Source organism: Cervus canadensis, chromosome 9, assembly GCF_019320065.1.
Source record: "Cervus canadensis isolate Bull #8, Minnesota chromosome 9, ASM1932006v1, whole genome shotgun sequence".
Lineage (NCBI taxonomy): Eukaryota > Metazoa > Chordata > Mammalia > Artiodactyla > Cervidae > Cervus > Cervus canadensis.
Window position 1 is genome coordinate 39233774 of NC_057394.1, and position 14147 is coordinate 39247920.

The 14147-nt window shown below is 35.1% G+C and overlaps 1 protein-coding gene across 5 annotated transcripts in view; it reads right to left on the reverse strand.

Annotated features, from left to right (window-relative positions):
• The window catches only part of PIBF1 (progesterone immunomodulatory binding factor 1), a 223084-nt gene that overhangs the window by 34398 nt on the left and 174539 nt on the right, over positions 1–14147 (reverse strand). For all 5 annotated transcript variants that reach the window (XM_043477698.1, XM_043477701.1, XM_043477700.1 and 2 more), the window contains one exon: positions 5918–6048. In XM_043477698.1, coding sequence (XP_043333633.1) covers positions 5918–6048 — 131 coding nt within the window. The remainder of the gene's footprint in view (positions 1–5917; positions 6049–14147) is intronic.

Here is a 14147-nt window from a genome sequence, read left to right on the forward strand (position 1 = left end):
TTATAACATTTATCCTTAAAACTGAAAGCATATTTTATAATTTACCACATACTAAGTTACCAGCTATATAACTGAGATAAATTAATTAGATATTTGGTCTATGGTAAATGCAGGAAAACAACTTTTGCCTCCGTATTCTTAGTTCAGTCTTGAATTTCTAAGTCTGCATTGTGGATTTCTCTTTGAAATGACCTATTTTCTGATAGGAAAGGGTGACAAGCCTAATTGTAAGGACATATGATTATTTGAAAAGATAAATATCTGAGGCTTATCTTATACTGTCTGGAGTTTTATTATTCAACATATAAAAATTACTTAGAACCATTAAAAATTCTTTGAAAGCCACTGGGGTGAGTCTACTCAAACAGTACTGCAACCAGGATTAAGAAAAGCAACAGTGAATTGAAGGAGCACAATTCCTTGAATGTCAAAACAGAATCTGAGATGGTAAAATTAACGAGAATTGTTTGCTGAACAGGTAGGATGTTTTAAGTTATACTTTAAGAAAATGGAATGCCACCAATTTTTCAAATATTAGGGAGAAGTTTTTTAAACTCAAGGAATAGCAGTAGGTGTTCTGGGAGAACTGGTAATTCCAAGGACTTGAGAATAGAGAGATTCAAATTCTCTTCCTTCCTAGTAACAGAATTCTGTCCTCTGAGAGGAAAGACTAGATGCAATTCTGACTTCCATTTCCAACTGTGCCACTGACTCAACTGTGTAGTATAATGCACCACAAATACCACCCCACTGAACCTCAGTAGTCACATCTATTAAAGTGGAAATGAAGCTCATGTATGTCAAAGGGACATGTGAATTATCTAATGAATGATTATATAAAACACTGAACACAAACCTCTACATACATGCTATACTGTGTTACTAATTTAGATAAGGAAGAGTCATCAGAGGAAAATGGTAATTAAATGTCAATAAAGGTAAGCAGCTCAGCAGGAAAACAAACTGACTTTTGTATTTAGGCGCCAGAGATCCTACTGAGCCGAGGAGTTGAAAAAAACTAGATGATATAAAGGAAATCGCGTGCCGTGCTCTGCTTGAGTTCCCCCCAAAATGGTAAAGGATCGGGTGTTTCTGTAACTTTATTTTATTATTTTTTTTCCATTTTTTTAATTTTTATTTTTATTAGTTGGAGGTTCTATAAGTTTAAAATTCTATCTTTAGGTAAGAAGACAAAATATTTTTCAAAATGAAAATAAATGTCCAATAAATAGGAGGAGGAATTTTCAAAGAACAGATATGTGTTCGTATACATACTCATACATTTACATATTCATATACACGTACTCCCCCACACAGAATGTAAACATGTACTCCATGCAGTACACACATGGGTGTGCATACAAAGACACAGAGACACAGGCTCTCAAATACCAACAGGCCCATTAAGTAAAGGACAGTGTAACAGGAATGGAACGTTGATGTAATCAAAGGATTTGGACCAAATAATTCATTAGAAATGCTTCATATGTAGTGCCCAATTTTTTCAGAATAAAGTAAATATGTCATATTTAAGTAACAAAAATAACCATATAATATGGAGTAAAAGGCAAGTGGATAAACTGGCTTACAAAGCAACTCTGCGACACGTTGGCTCCACAGACAACATGCTGTGTTGGATGTTCAGTCATGTCTGCCTCTTTTTCGAATGCAGTCTGCCAGGTTCCTCTGTCCATGGGATTTTCCAGCCAAGAATGCTAGAGTGGGTTGCCATTTCCTTCTCCAGGGGATCTTCTTGACCCAGGGATTGAAACTGGGTCTCCTGCCTTGGCAGGTCGATTCTTTACCATTGAGTCATCAGGGAAGCCCCTTGGGTGTATATTTTCAGTCTTAGCCTTGTCTTTCTTAAATCAAAAGGGGGACTACTTTCAACATGTGGGTCTCTAAAAGTGAATATGATGATTACTATATTCTGTGTTCTTCCACACACAGTAATTACTCAATGGAAGTTTAATCTCCATAGGACATTTCATAACAGTGGAAACTTACCCTTAAAAATACAAAGCTTCTATGCGTGACTCATAAAGCAACTACAAAACAAATCTCCTTATAAGCACATCTACGGTGAATGGTATATTACACTCATAATTGTTCAATTCACTGTTAATTATTACTCAGAAATTCGTGTTTATGGCTCTGTTTCACCTGCTGAATGAAAACATATTCCTGATATACTGTTCCTTAACTTCCTGGATCAATATACTCTGGCTTAGCCTTATAAGCCTAAGTAGTCTACTCCTCCTAAATGACTAGTTAACAAAAAATGGAGAACTGACAACAGAAAAAGAAAATTTATGCTAATTCTCTTTGCATGCTTCATTCAGTCCTGACCTATAGATCAAACCTATATAACTCAGACTCTCTTGTGGATTGGTGGAGGATTGTTAAAAGTACTGCTTTTAGAACAGAGTATTTCTTTAATGACAGTGAATAGTGATATCTCAAGTGTTAGCTATTAACATGTTTATCACAATCTCATTTTAGTGCATATTTACTCTAACCTTTCTAGGCACTGAATAAATTGTATCAATAGCTAAACTGGCAAGTTGTGGGTGTGATATAGTGATACTGCCTTATTTTGTAGAAAAGTGATAAAATAATATTTAGTTCTTTAAAGAAGGTTATATTGTATAAGCTAGAGAAATATTTACAAATTAATCAGTCTATGTAAATATTCTTTACAATTAAAATCCACACCCAGCAAAAACAAACAGGAATTTTCAAGGAACATAATCACTTAGTCATCTTTTTGGATGGGTCACTGAATGCTTAAATTCTGAATTAATGAAGGACAAGAGGAAGGGAGGTAACATTTACTGAGTTTCTCCTGTGTGCCGGGAGCTTTTGCTTTTTATATGCTACTTCATTTAATTTTCACAATTACCCTTTGATGTTCACATTAATATCTATATTTTTACAGATGCATTTACCATGAGGAAAAAAACCCTGGCTGATGTGTACTTGAAGCCCAGGATAATTCTACTCTATTTGAAATGCCACTGGCTCAGAGTCAACGTGATGGTAGACAGAATGTGACCTAACCTGCTGTGTCTGACTTGCTGATTGGGCTGCGTATTGTATGGCGTCTTTTCCTCCATGACATCAGGGTACATCTACAGCATCTTGAAAGCCATAATTAAAATGCTGAAAGCACTATAACTCTTCACATTAGAAGACAGTTGCTTCAATGAAGAGCAAGACTTCATATCCTGTGAAATATTAGTTCAGAGTCTACTAAAATAGTATATAATAAATTTATGAAACACAGCTTTAAAGGTCTCAGATGTTTAGCACATAAAATTTTTTTTGTTTGTTTAATTCCATAATTGGCATAGCTCTTATGATTACTTCCTGTTGCTGTTATTAAGGGAGTCCTAATTTTTGTCATGGAGAAAGAAATGGCAATCCACTCCAGTATTCTTGCCTGGGAAATCTCACAGACAGAGGAGCCTGGCAGGCTACGGTCCATAGGGTAGCAAAACAGTCGGACCTGACTTAGCAACTAAACAAATTTTTGTCAAGATTCAGCACATTTTGAGAAATGTTATTTCTCATTTGACAGATAATTTTCAACATAAAAATATGCTAAAAATAAGACAATACTAATAATATCAAACATTTATTGAGCATTTTAAGCGTAGGAACAGTGCTATATATGTTACAAAGGTTGTATCACTTAGTGTCAGAATAACTATATGTGAATTAGGTGCTGTGGGTGCCTCCCTCATTTCACAGATGAGGAAACTGGCTACCGTGTCCAATACTACAGCCACCAGCTAGCCAAAACTGGCAATGAAAATTAACATTAATTTAATTAAAATAAAATTGAAAATTTAGTTCCTCAGTAACACTTACCATATGCTCAATAGCCACATGTAGCTGGTGGCTATCATACTGGACACTGCAGAAAGGTGATATTTTATAATGATAGGAAGTTTTACTGGATGAAGTTCAGAGACTTTAATTGATTTGCTCTAATTCAAAACTAAGGACGGAGCTGGATTTGTCCTTGTCCTCCTCCCTTTTAAATCTGTTTTTTGAAAAGTAACTTCATTATGAAATATTTCAAGAGAGAAAATTTAATAGGCCCCCATGTATCTGTCACTCAGTTTCAACGATTATCAACTCATGAAAAGCTCTCCTTTTAACTGCTATTCTACACTATTTTTTGTTTTTTTGCTTCTCTTAATTATATTAATGAAAAATTAGCTCTTATTCAGATTAGAACATAGGGAGGCAGTATAACATAAAGGTGAAGATTATGGAATTAGAAAGCAGACAGATCTGGATTCATATTTTGGCCCTATCACAAAACTAGTATGTTCTTAGATAACAAATAGCTAAATTTCTCTAGGGCTGAATTTGTTCATCATTATAATTTTCTCCTGCAGCTAGCTATATTTTTCCTTATAATAAAAATTTTTAGCTATCCTAATTCTTAGTAAAATAAATATTCAAACAAATTTACTTGAAGGTAATTCTGAAAGAGGCAAATTTCCCACAGGGCTTTTTATACATCCCTGCTCCAAAATTACAAAGGTAAAACAAAACTCTATACAAAATTTCAAATATAACAAATTTCTATAATATGTAAAGAAAAAATTCTCTTTGGGGCTCTTTCCTCAATTTCCCTAGAATAACCAAGTGTCCAGTGAATGATAAGACCTAATTTCTATTGCTCCCAATAGCTATTTATAGGACGGTTTAGTTAATTCATTGAATTAATTTAATAATGCTGGTTATGAATATTTTAACTTTAAAATTAATCTAGAAATAAATTATCTATGTTGACATTTAAAACATCAATGTGATTTAAAATTACTTTATTATATTATTGAAAAATTATGATCAAGAATAAAATTCTAAGCCAAGTTTTTGGTGGGGTAGAAAAGAGAGGAAAAGATAATTATTCTGATTCATCAAAAACAACATTCACACTTTCGAGTTAGTTATCAGAGAGCTCCAGTGGTGCAAACAGTTAGCATGTGGTCCTTATATGGAGTTAATTATCAGTAGTTTTATATTTTTGGTTACATATCTTGGGAAACCTAAATTTAATAGTTATCTTCTCCAATAATTATATTTTAAAATAAACTACCTTTTCTAATTACTTAATTTAAGAATTTTCTTTCTCGTCTAATTCTTTGCTTATACTTTTATAAATTGGTTAATAATTTATCTAATTATTTATTCTAAATAATTAAAAAATCTAATGATAATTAAGCCAACTAACGAAGCATTCATGAGTTAAAACATCTTTCTTTACATAATATCATTATTCTACTGTAATTTAAAAAGATTAAAATGATCTCATTAGATGAACAGGTAAAGAATCTGAATAATTATTCAGTGGAGCAAGTTTTGATAAGGTGTCATGTAAGAAAACAATTTCAACTAAGGACGTGAAAGGAATTTATTTACATTGAGGTAATTTATGGTTTACTTTATGTAAAAGGTCAGAGGCAGAAAAGCCTAAATTCCTTGGCAAAGTCAACAGGAATCTAAGTAAATGTGTACATTTTATCTGTTTAAAAAGTCGTTCTGACTCCACAAGTGGCCCATCCCACTGAAGAATTCTCGGGAACAAGGACAGCATAGGTTGGCTGTTGTGTGCCCTGGGGTGGGAGCAGTGCTTTGTCAATCAGAGTAGCATTGCTACTTTCGGGGTAAGACTTCTGATTTATCTGGTGCAATGTGAATACCTTAATGGGATGTGACTTAGCTTTTCTAAGAGAAATCGAACACATCACATTTAAGACCACCTTCGTCATGTACCTTTTTTCTTCCCAATTTCCAACCTCAACTCAACTACAGGAGTATTATGCTCACAATGCCTTTATTATCCAAATAAATAATAATAACATTTTATTACTCAAATACAAGATTTGTAGATGGTTACCTGACATCTTTTTCGAGTTCGGTAATACACTTCTTCAGGGAATCAATCTTAGAATCTCTCTGACGCACTGATTCAATGAGATACCTGTAAGGTTGTTGCGTCTGGTTTAACAGAGAATTGGCCCTGTCAAGCTAAAGAAAAAAAAAGTTTCATTAAAATCCAGACAATTTTATAAGAAACTGAAACTGTTCAAAACGCTCTAGCACAGACACCACCAGCTCTCCCTTAGATGAATTACTCTGAAAAGCTCTTCCTGTGTAAATTTGAAAGTTTTAAAAATTACTAACCAACATACTATTCTTTAAAATAAAAATAAAGACCATGTAAATAGGAAAGAAACATTTTAAATAAAATATTTAGTCTTACCAATTTGGGGCATGAGTCACATAAATTTTCTTACTGTTTGTTTGTCTGAGACAACATGTAATATAAAATTTATCTTTTAATGAATATCCATTAGCTACAATGAAAATCATTTATTTGAACTTTATTTCTACTCAAAATAATATAGTGAAAGTGTTAGTCACTCAGTCATGTCCAACTCTTTGCAACTCCATTGTTGCAAAACTCAATGGAATTCTCCAGGAAAGAATACGGGAGTGGGTTGTCATTCCCTTCTCCAGGGGATCTTCCCAACCCAGGGATTGAACCTGGCTGGGTCTCCTGCATTTTGGGCAGGTTCTTTACCATCTAAGCCACCCAGAAACCCCCAAATAACACAATCACTTATAATTCAGTAATTTTTCCTGCTTTCATATTCCTTCTCATCTTTACTTACATACCTAAACCACTATGTATAATTTATGCACCTAAATAACTATATTATGGCAGAAAGTGAAGAAGAACTAAACAGCCTCTTGATGAGGGTGACAGACGAGAGGGAAAAAGTTGGCTTAAAGCTCAACATTCAGAAAACTAAGATCATGGCATCTGGTCCCATCACTTCATGGCAAATAGATGGGGAGACAGTGGAAACAGTGGCTGACTTTATTTTTCTGGGTTCCAAAATCACTGCAGATGGTGATTGCAGCCATGAAATTAAAAGATGCTTACTCCTTGGAAGGAAAGGTATGACCAACCTAGACAGCATATTAAAAAGCAGAGACATTACTTTGCCAACAAAGGTCTGTCTGGTAAAGGCTATGGTTTTTCTAGGGGTCATGTATGGATGTGAGAGTTGGACTATGAAGAAAGCTGAGTGCCGAAGAATTGATGCTTTTGAACTGTGGTGTTGGAGAAGACTCTTGAGAGTCTCTTGGACTGCAAGGAGATCCAACCAGTCCATCCTAAAGGAGATCAGTCCTGGGTGTTCACTGGAAGGAATGATGCTGAAGCTGAAACTCCAATACTTTGGCCACCTCATACGAAGAGTTGACTCATTTGAAAAGACCCTGGTGCTGGGAAAGATTGAGGGCAGGAGGAGAAGGGGACGACAGAGGATGAGAGGGCTGGATGGCATCACCAACTCAACGGACATGGGTTTGGGTGGACTCCGGGAGTTGGTGATGGACAGGGAGGCCTGGCTTGCTGTGGTTCACGGGGCTGCAAAGAGTCGGACAGGACTGAGCGACTGAACTGAACTGAAAATAGGATTTAAACAATCATGTTTAAAATGTAAACATAAAATTTATGATTTTGTGCATTTTACAGTGTACAATTCAATGGCATTAAGTACATTCACAATAGGTAAGCATCACTAGTATCTATTTCTAGCACGTTTTCATCAACCCAAACAGAAACTCTGTACAGATTAAGTAAAAACGCTCCCCTTAACTCCCTAGTTCCCAGAAATCCTATTCTTTCTATGTGAATTTGTCCATTCTAGATACCTCATATAAGTGGAATCATATGATATTTGTCATGTTGCATCTGTTTAATTCATTTAATTCTAACGTATTCAAGGTTTATCTATGTTGCACCACATTCCTTTTTATGGCCAAATAATATTCCAATGTATATTTAGAGCATATTTTGTTTATTCATTCATCTGCCAGTGGATGCTTGCACTGTTTCCACTTTTTGGCTATTGTGACTAATGTTATGGTGTACAAATATCTGTTTGAGCCCCAGTTTTCAGTTCCTTTGGCCATCTACCTAGGAGAGGAGTGGAATTGCTAGGTCACATGATAATTCTATATTTAACTTTTTGAGGAACTGCCAACTGTTTTTCAAAGTGACCGTATCATTTTACATTCCTACCAGCAATGCACTTGGTTCCAATTTCTCCAGATCCTCTCCAGCACAGTTATTTTATGTATGTACTGGCCATTTGTATATCCTCTTTGGAGAAACGTCTATTCATACCTTTTGCCCATATTTTAGTTAGGCTTTTTTTTTTTGCTGTTGAGTCATATGAGTTCTTTATATATTCTGGATATTAAATCCTTAATTAGCTACATGAATTTCAAATATTTTCTCCTATTCTGTAGGTTGTCTTTTCACCATCTTGATACTGACCTTTGATCACAAAAGTTTTTAATTTTGATGACATCCAACCATACTTATTTTTTTTTGTTGCTCATTCTTTTGGTGTCATTTTAAAGAAAACACTGCCGATTCCAAGGTCATGAGATTTTCTCCTATGTTTTCTTCTATTTGTTTTATGCCTTTATTTTTGAAATTTAACATATTTGATTCAATTTGAGTTAATTTTTATATGCAGTGTAAGACATGGGTTCAATTTCAATCTTTTACACGTTGATATCCAATTTTACCAGTACCGTTTGTTAAAAGGACTGTATTTTCTCCATTGAGTGGTCCTGGCATCCTTACTAAAAAACCATATATGTGAGATTTACTTCTGGGCTCTCAACTCTATTCCATCAGTCTTGTATGTCTGTCCTTATGCCAGCATAACACTCTTTTGATTACTGTAGCTTCACAATAAGTTTTAAAATCTAAAGTATGAGTCCTTCTATCTTTGTTTTTCATTTTCAAGGCTGCTTTGGCTATTCGAGGTCACTTGAAATTCCACATGCATTTTTATATGGGCTTTTCTGTTTCAGCAAAACATACCTTTGGGATTTTGATAGGGACTGCTCTGAATCTGTCAGTCATTTTGAGTAGTACTGTTATCTTAACTATATTAAATCTTCTACATACAGATAGCTAACAGGTAGATGAAAAGATGCTCAACATCACCAGTCACTGGAGAAATGTAAATCAAAATCACAGTAAGTTGTCACCTGACACCTATCAGAATGGCCATCATCAAAAAGACCACAAATAACAAATGTTGGCAAGATGTGGAGAAAAGAGAACCCTTGAACACTGCTGGTGGGAATATAAATTGGTGCAGACACTATGGAAAACAGTATTGCAGTTCTTCTAAAAACTAAAACTAGAGTTATTAGATGATCCAGCAATCCCACTCCTCTAAACATATCATTTATTTTAGCACTGCAATATTTTTTGGTTCTCCTCTCCTTCTATGGAAAAGATAGAGATACATGCACCCCAATACTCATAGCAGAAATTACTCAAAATAGCCAAGATATAGAAGCAAGTCCATTAACAGATGAATGGATCAAGAAGATGTGGTGGCTTCCCAGGTGGCTCAGTGGTAAAGAACCACCTGCCAATGCAGAAGACATGGGCTTGATCTCTGGGGTTGGGAAGATCCCCTGGAGTAGGAAATGGCATCCCACTCCAGTAGTCTTGCCTGGGAATTCTCATGGACAGACGAGCCTGGCAGGCTACAGTCCATGGGGTACCAAAGGCGTCGAATAGGACTTAATGACTAAACAATAACTACACACACACACACACACACACACGGAATATTACTCAGTCATAAAAAATGAAATTCTGCCATTTGCAATAACATTGATGGACTTAGAGGATATTATGCTTAATGAAGTAAGTCAGATAGAAAGACAAACACTGTAATGTTATCACTTATCTGTGGAATCTAAAGAATACAACAAACTAGTAAATATAACAAAAAAAGAAACAGACTCACAGACATAGAAAACAAACTAGTGGTTTATCTGTGCGGAGAGGGAAGAGAGGGTAGGGGAATATAGGGGTAGGGGAGGTACAAACTAGTATGTATAAAAGAAGCGGGAATTCCCTGGCAGTCCAGTGGTCATGCCTCTGCACTCTTATTGCCAAGGGCCCGAGTTCAATCCCTGGTCAGGGAACTAAGATCTCACAGGCCATGCAGCATGGCCAAAAAGGAAAAAAAAAAAAGCTACAAGGATGTACTATATATAGCACAGGGAATATAGTCAATATTGTACAATAACTATAGATGGAGTATAATCTTAAAAAACTGTGAATCACTATGTTCTATATCTCAAACTTATACAAAGTTGTAATTCAACAATACTTCAATTTAAAAAATGAAAAGAAAAAACAACCAAGCCAACCAAACAAACACACAAAAAACAATCTTAAATCATCTTATGTATTAGCCAGGGATGCCTTCCTTAACTTCTTTCAGGAATGTTTTGTAGTTTCTAGTGTACATGTCTCTCTCCCCTTTGATCAAATTCATTCCTAAGTATTTTCAGATTGTTCAAAGTTAGTGTACTGTGTACAATTTTATATCATCCTTTTTCACTTTATCTTATATTATACTCATTCTTCCAGGCTGTTGGGAGGACCTTAATTTATATTTTTAATGCTTATAAAACTGTCTAGTAAGCCAATGAGTCACAACTTAATTGCACTGCTTATACTAGCAAATATTTAGGCTGTCATCAATTTTTGACTAGTAATAAATAATGCTAAAACAAATGATTTTATACTGTAGATAAAATTTTTCCTTAATACTTAAAAATTTTTTTTTCCATAACAGAAGCACCAATATTAAAGGGGTGCAAATGTTATGTTCTTGATATATAAGACCAAAGATCTTTCTAAAGGATTTTATCATTTATGTAATCAACCAACCTTAGTTTTTTTTATTTCTTTGTGTTTACTTTTCTTCTCCTAAGAAAATATAAAATGTATGCTAGAACAGGACTAAACAGCGCTGTCAGTATGAGGAGGCCACTACTTTGGTACATAGTAAGTTCTTGAAAAAGGAATTATAAAGCTGGATACGTAAAAACTGAACAATTAGAATAAAAGTGGTGGATATCTATTATTATAAGGATGAAGGGGTCAGGGAGTATTTTATTATGCAGAACAAAAAAATTATAAAATTCCTTAGATGTTCTTTGACAATAAAATTCTAGCTTTTTATATGAAATTTTTTTTCCTCTTTCCTTTATAAATTCTAACAGGTTTCACTGAGGCTGAAGATTTGCTGCTGTTCTAGGACAAGAAAGGATTTATATTTCCTTCTCAAATAAACTACATTTACAAGATCTACACTTTTTTTTTCCGAATTAAGATGGAAACATATCATTTATTTTAGCACTGCACTTTTTTTGGTTCTCCTCTCACAGGGAAAAAAAAATAATGAGCGACTAGCAGCCTCAAAGTTGAAGGTGTAGAGAACAGCAGGGTGTGGACAGTGGAAGGTAGAGAGGAAGGCACAAAGAATCAAGGGCAGAAACATTCATTGTGAAAATGATCAACCATGAGGTTCAGGTGGGTGAGGAAGAAAGTGAAGCCCAGAGCTGGCTGGCTGACTCTTAAAGGCCATCAGCATACAGTTTGAGGTCCACTTTATAAAAGTTATGTAAATGATTCACCTAAGTTATACTGGACATTTTTTTAAGGTTATATTAAGTATCACCTAGGAAAAAAATTCCTCAAAGGACAGGATATGAATAGTGAAAGAAAAGAAGACTTCTTTTTTTTTTTTGGACACAATTCATTATAGTGTAAGTAGAGCCACAAAGAAAAAAAATACCATGAATATTTTCTATAGTTTGGGTTTTAGAGCCCTTTCCCCTTGCTTTGGTAATCATTCTTTAAAATCTATTACAATGTCACTGGAATCTTATTATTCTGCTAAGTTATTTTATGAACATTCAAATATGCAGCTGGACAAAAATAAAACTAACTTCCACTTACCTGTATAACCAGTTTCACTAGTCAATTAAATCAAACAATTGCCTTGACTTTGTTTTCACAGAACTGACCCTAACTGAATAAACTGAACTGACAAGTTGTTTTGTGTTTCCAAGTGCAGAATAGCTGGGGGTGGGGAGTAGGGGTGGGCGGGACATGGGAGAACTAAGGGCATTTACAGAAAAAAATGTAACAGCGGTCATTAACCTCAATTATTTCACTTTGTTTTTTCTCATTACAGCAATTACATATATTAGGTTTCAGTATTATAAACAAAATTGAGGACCAAAAACCTTACTTTCAAAATGTATCTCTACTAAGCAACCAACAAACTTCTTTCTCTATAGATAATAAAACTTCTATAATGCTGTAAATTTTAAGAATGCTTCTTTATAAGTTTTTAAATCCCCAGATTTAATTCCTCAGGGAATTCAATGAAAGCTGATGTTAATATCTATTTTTGATATTAATGTAACAACAGAATTTAATTTCTCCAATACAGTTTTAAAACAATCTTTTTGTAACTATAATCATTTATATTCAAAAAGTTTCACAATCACTCACTTTGCCTATTGTTAGTAATCTTTTCCTTATAGGAAAGCCTTAGTAATTAGTGACTCAGGAATCATGTACGTAACGAATGACTCAGTACTAAACTCATGATACAACATTTTATAGAATTGTTATTTCTCTTTTGTTTCAATAAACTGTACATATGATTCAGAGAAAAGCAACAACTGATTATAACATAAGTATATATGTTCTCTTAAATTTAAAAGACATAAGAAGGTGACTACAGTTTGTTATGTTTTTCCTAACAGGGATTGATTTCCTTGTGGAATTTATTTTCAAAGAAACTCCTAGAAATGGAACTCTTTCTTAAGAGGGACAAAATGCATTCTGTTGAATGGAATGCAGCACTGAGTTGCTTCCTGTGTATAAAACACATACATGTGATACTTTCTGGTCGTGGTATTAGCTGTGCTGAAAAACCCACATCTGCTGCCTGGTCTTTCTGACCATGCCATGGGATGGAAATGCCTATCTGAGGTCCAACAGGGGAAATACTTTGGTTCTACTTCTCTGTGTCCTCAGGCCAAACCAGGGGTCCTCATATCCACCTAACCATCAGAACCACTGCGGGAAACGTTGCAAAACTCATTTCTGGGTCCTGCCCCAATTCTGATGAATCAAAATTTCTCAGGGTTAGGCCTTAGATTCTGATGATTAGTCAAATGTGGAAAGCACAGCTCTTGTGATTTTTGAACTTATTACAGGTCACTCCATCCAACTATTTCAGTAGGTTTAAGAGTACTGCACATAAACTATCTTATATGCTGAATTTACTATCTTCCCCACTAAAACTAGCTTCTTCTCCTGTGCCCCATATAGTTAATGACATCATCACCTACAACAGGGGTAATATTAATATTTAATGGATACAACTGAACCAATTAGGATGCTAGCCTTTGCACTGGGGCAGGAACCTGGAGAAACTCTGTGGTTCCAGGTGTTACTTTTTTGTTGCTGAAAAGTGGGGAGGTCCAGAAGACCTGAGGAGAGGCACCAGGATAGACAGGACCGTAGTGGTAGAATGACACTTGTGGGCTGAGGGCAACAGCTGCTTACAAGTGTTTCTCCAAACATTTTATTATTTTAATAACTAAAAGTAGGTGTGATTATCAGCCCTGCTCTGGTCCTGAGTATGGTCCAGAAATACGGTCCACAGAATAAGGAGAAATTCATGAGTAGGATTTTAAAATATTTGGATATAATCAGCCTGGAAGTGATGACTGAGGTCACAGGAGTACATAGGGCTGCAGAGGATTATTTTTTTCAAACTGTGGCCCCGAATCACTTTTATTAGAGTCATAAGAATGCAAATTGTTAAAAATGCAGACTCCTGAGGGAGGTGGGAGGGGGGATCGGGATGGGGAATACGTGTAAATCTATGGCTGATTCATATCAATGTATGACAAAACCCACTGAAATGTTGTGAAGTAATTAGCCTCCAACTAATAAAAAATTAAAAAAAAAAAAATGCAGACTCCTGGGCCTCATTCTAGACCTGCCTAATCATAATCTTTGAGGGTAGGATCTAGAAACCTACATTTTCAACAAAAATCTTTGGTAATTTTTACGCTCAACTAAAATTTGAGAATCACTACTGAGGTGTAAGAACACGAAAGCGACACCTACATTTCAGGTCTGGAAGAAAAAGAAGGTATCAGTTCAGAAGACTAAAGAGCTGTATGAGGGAAAA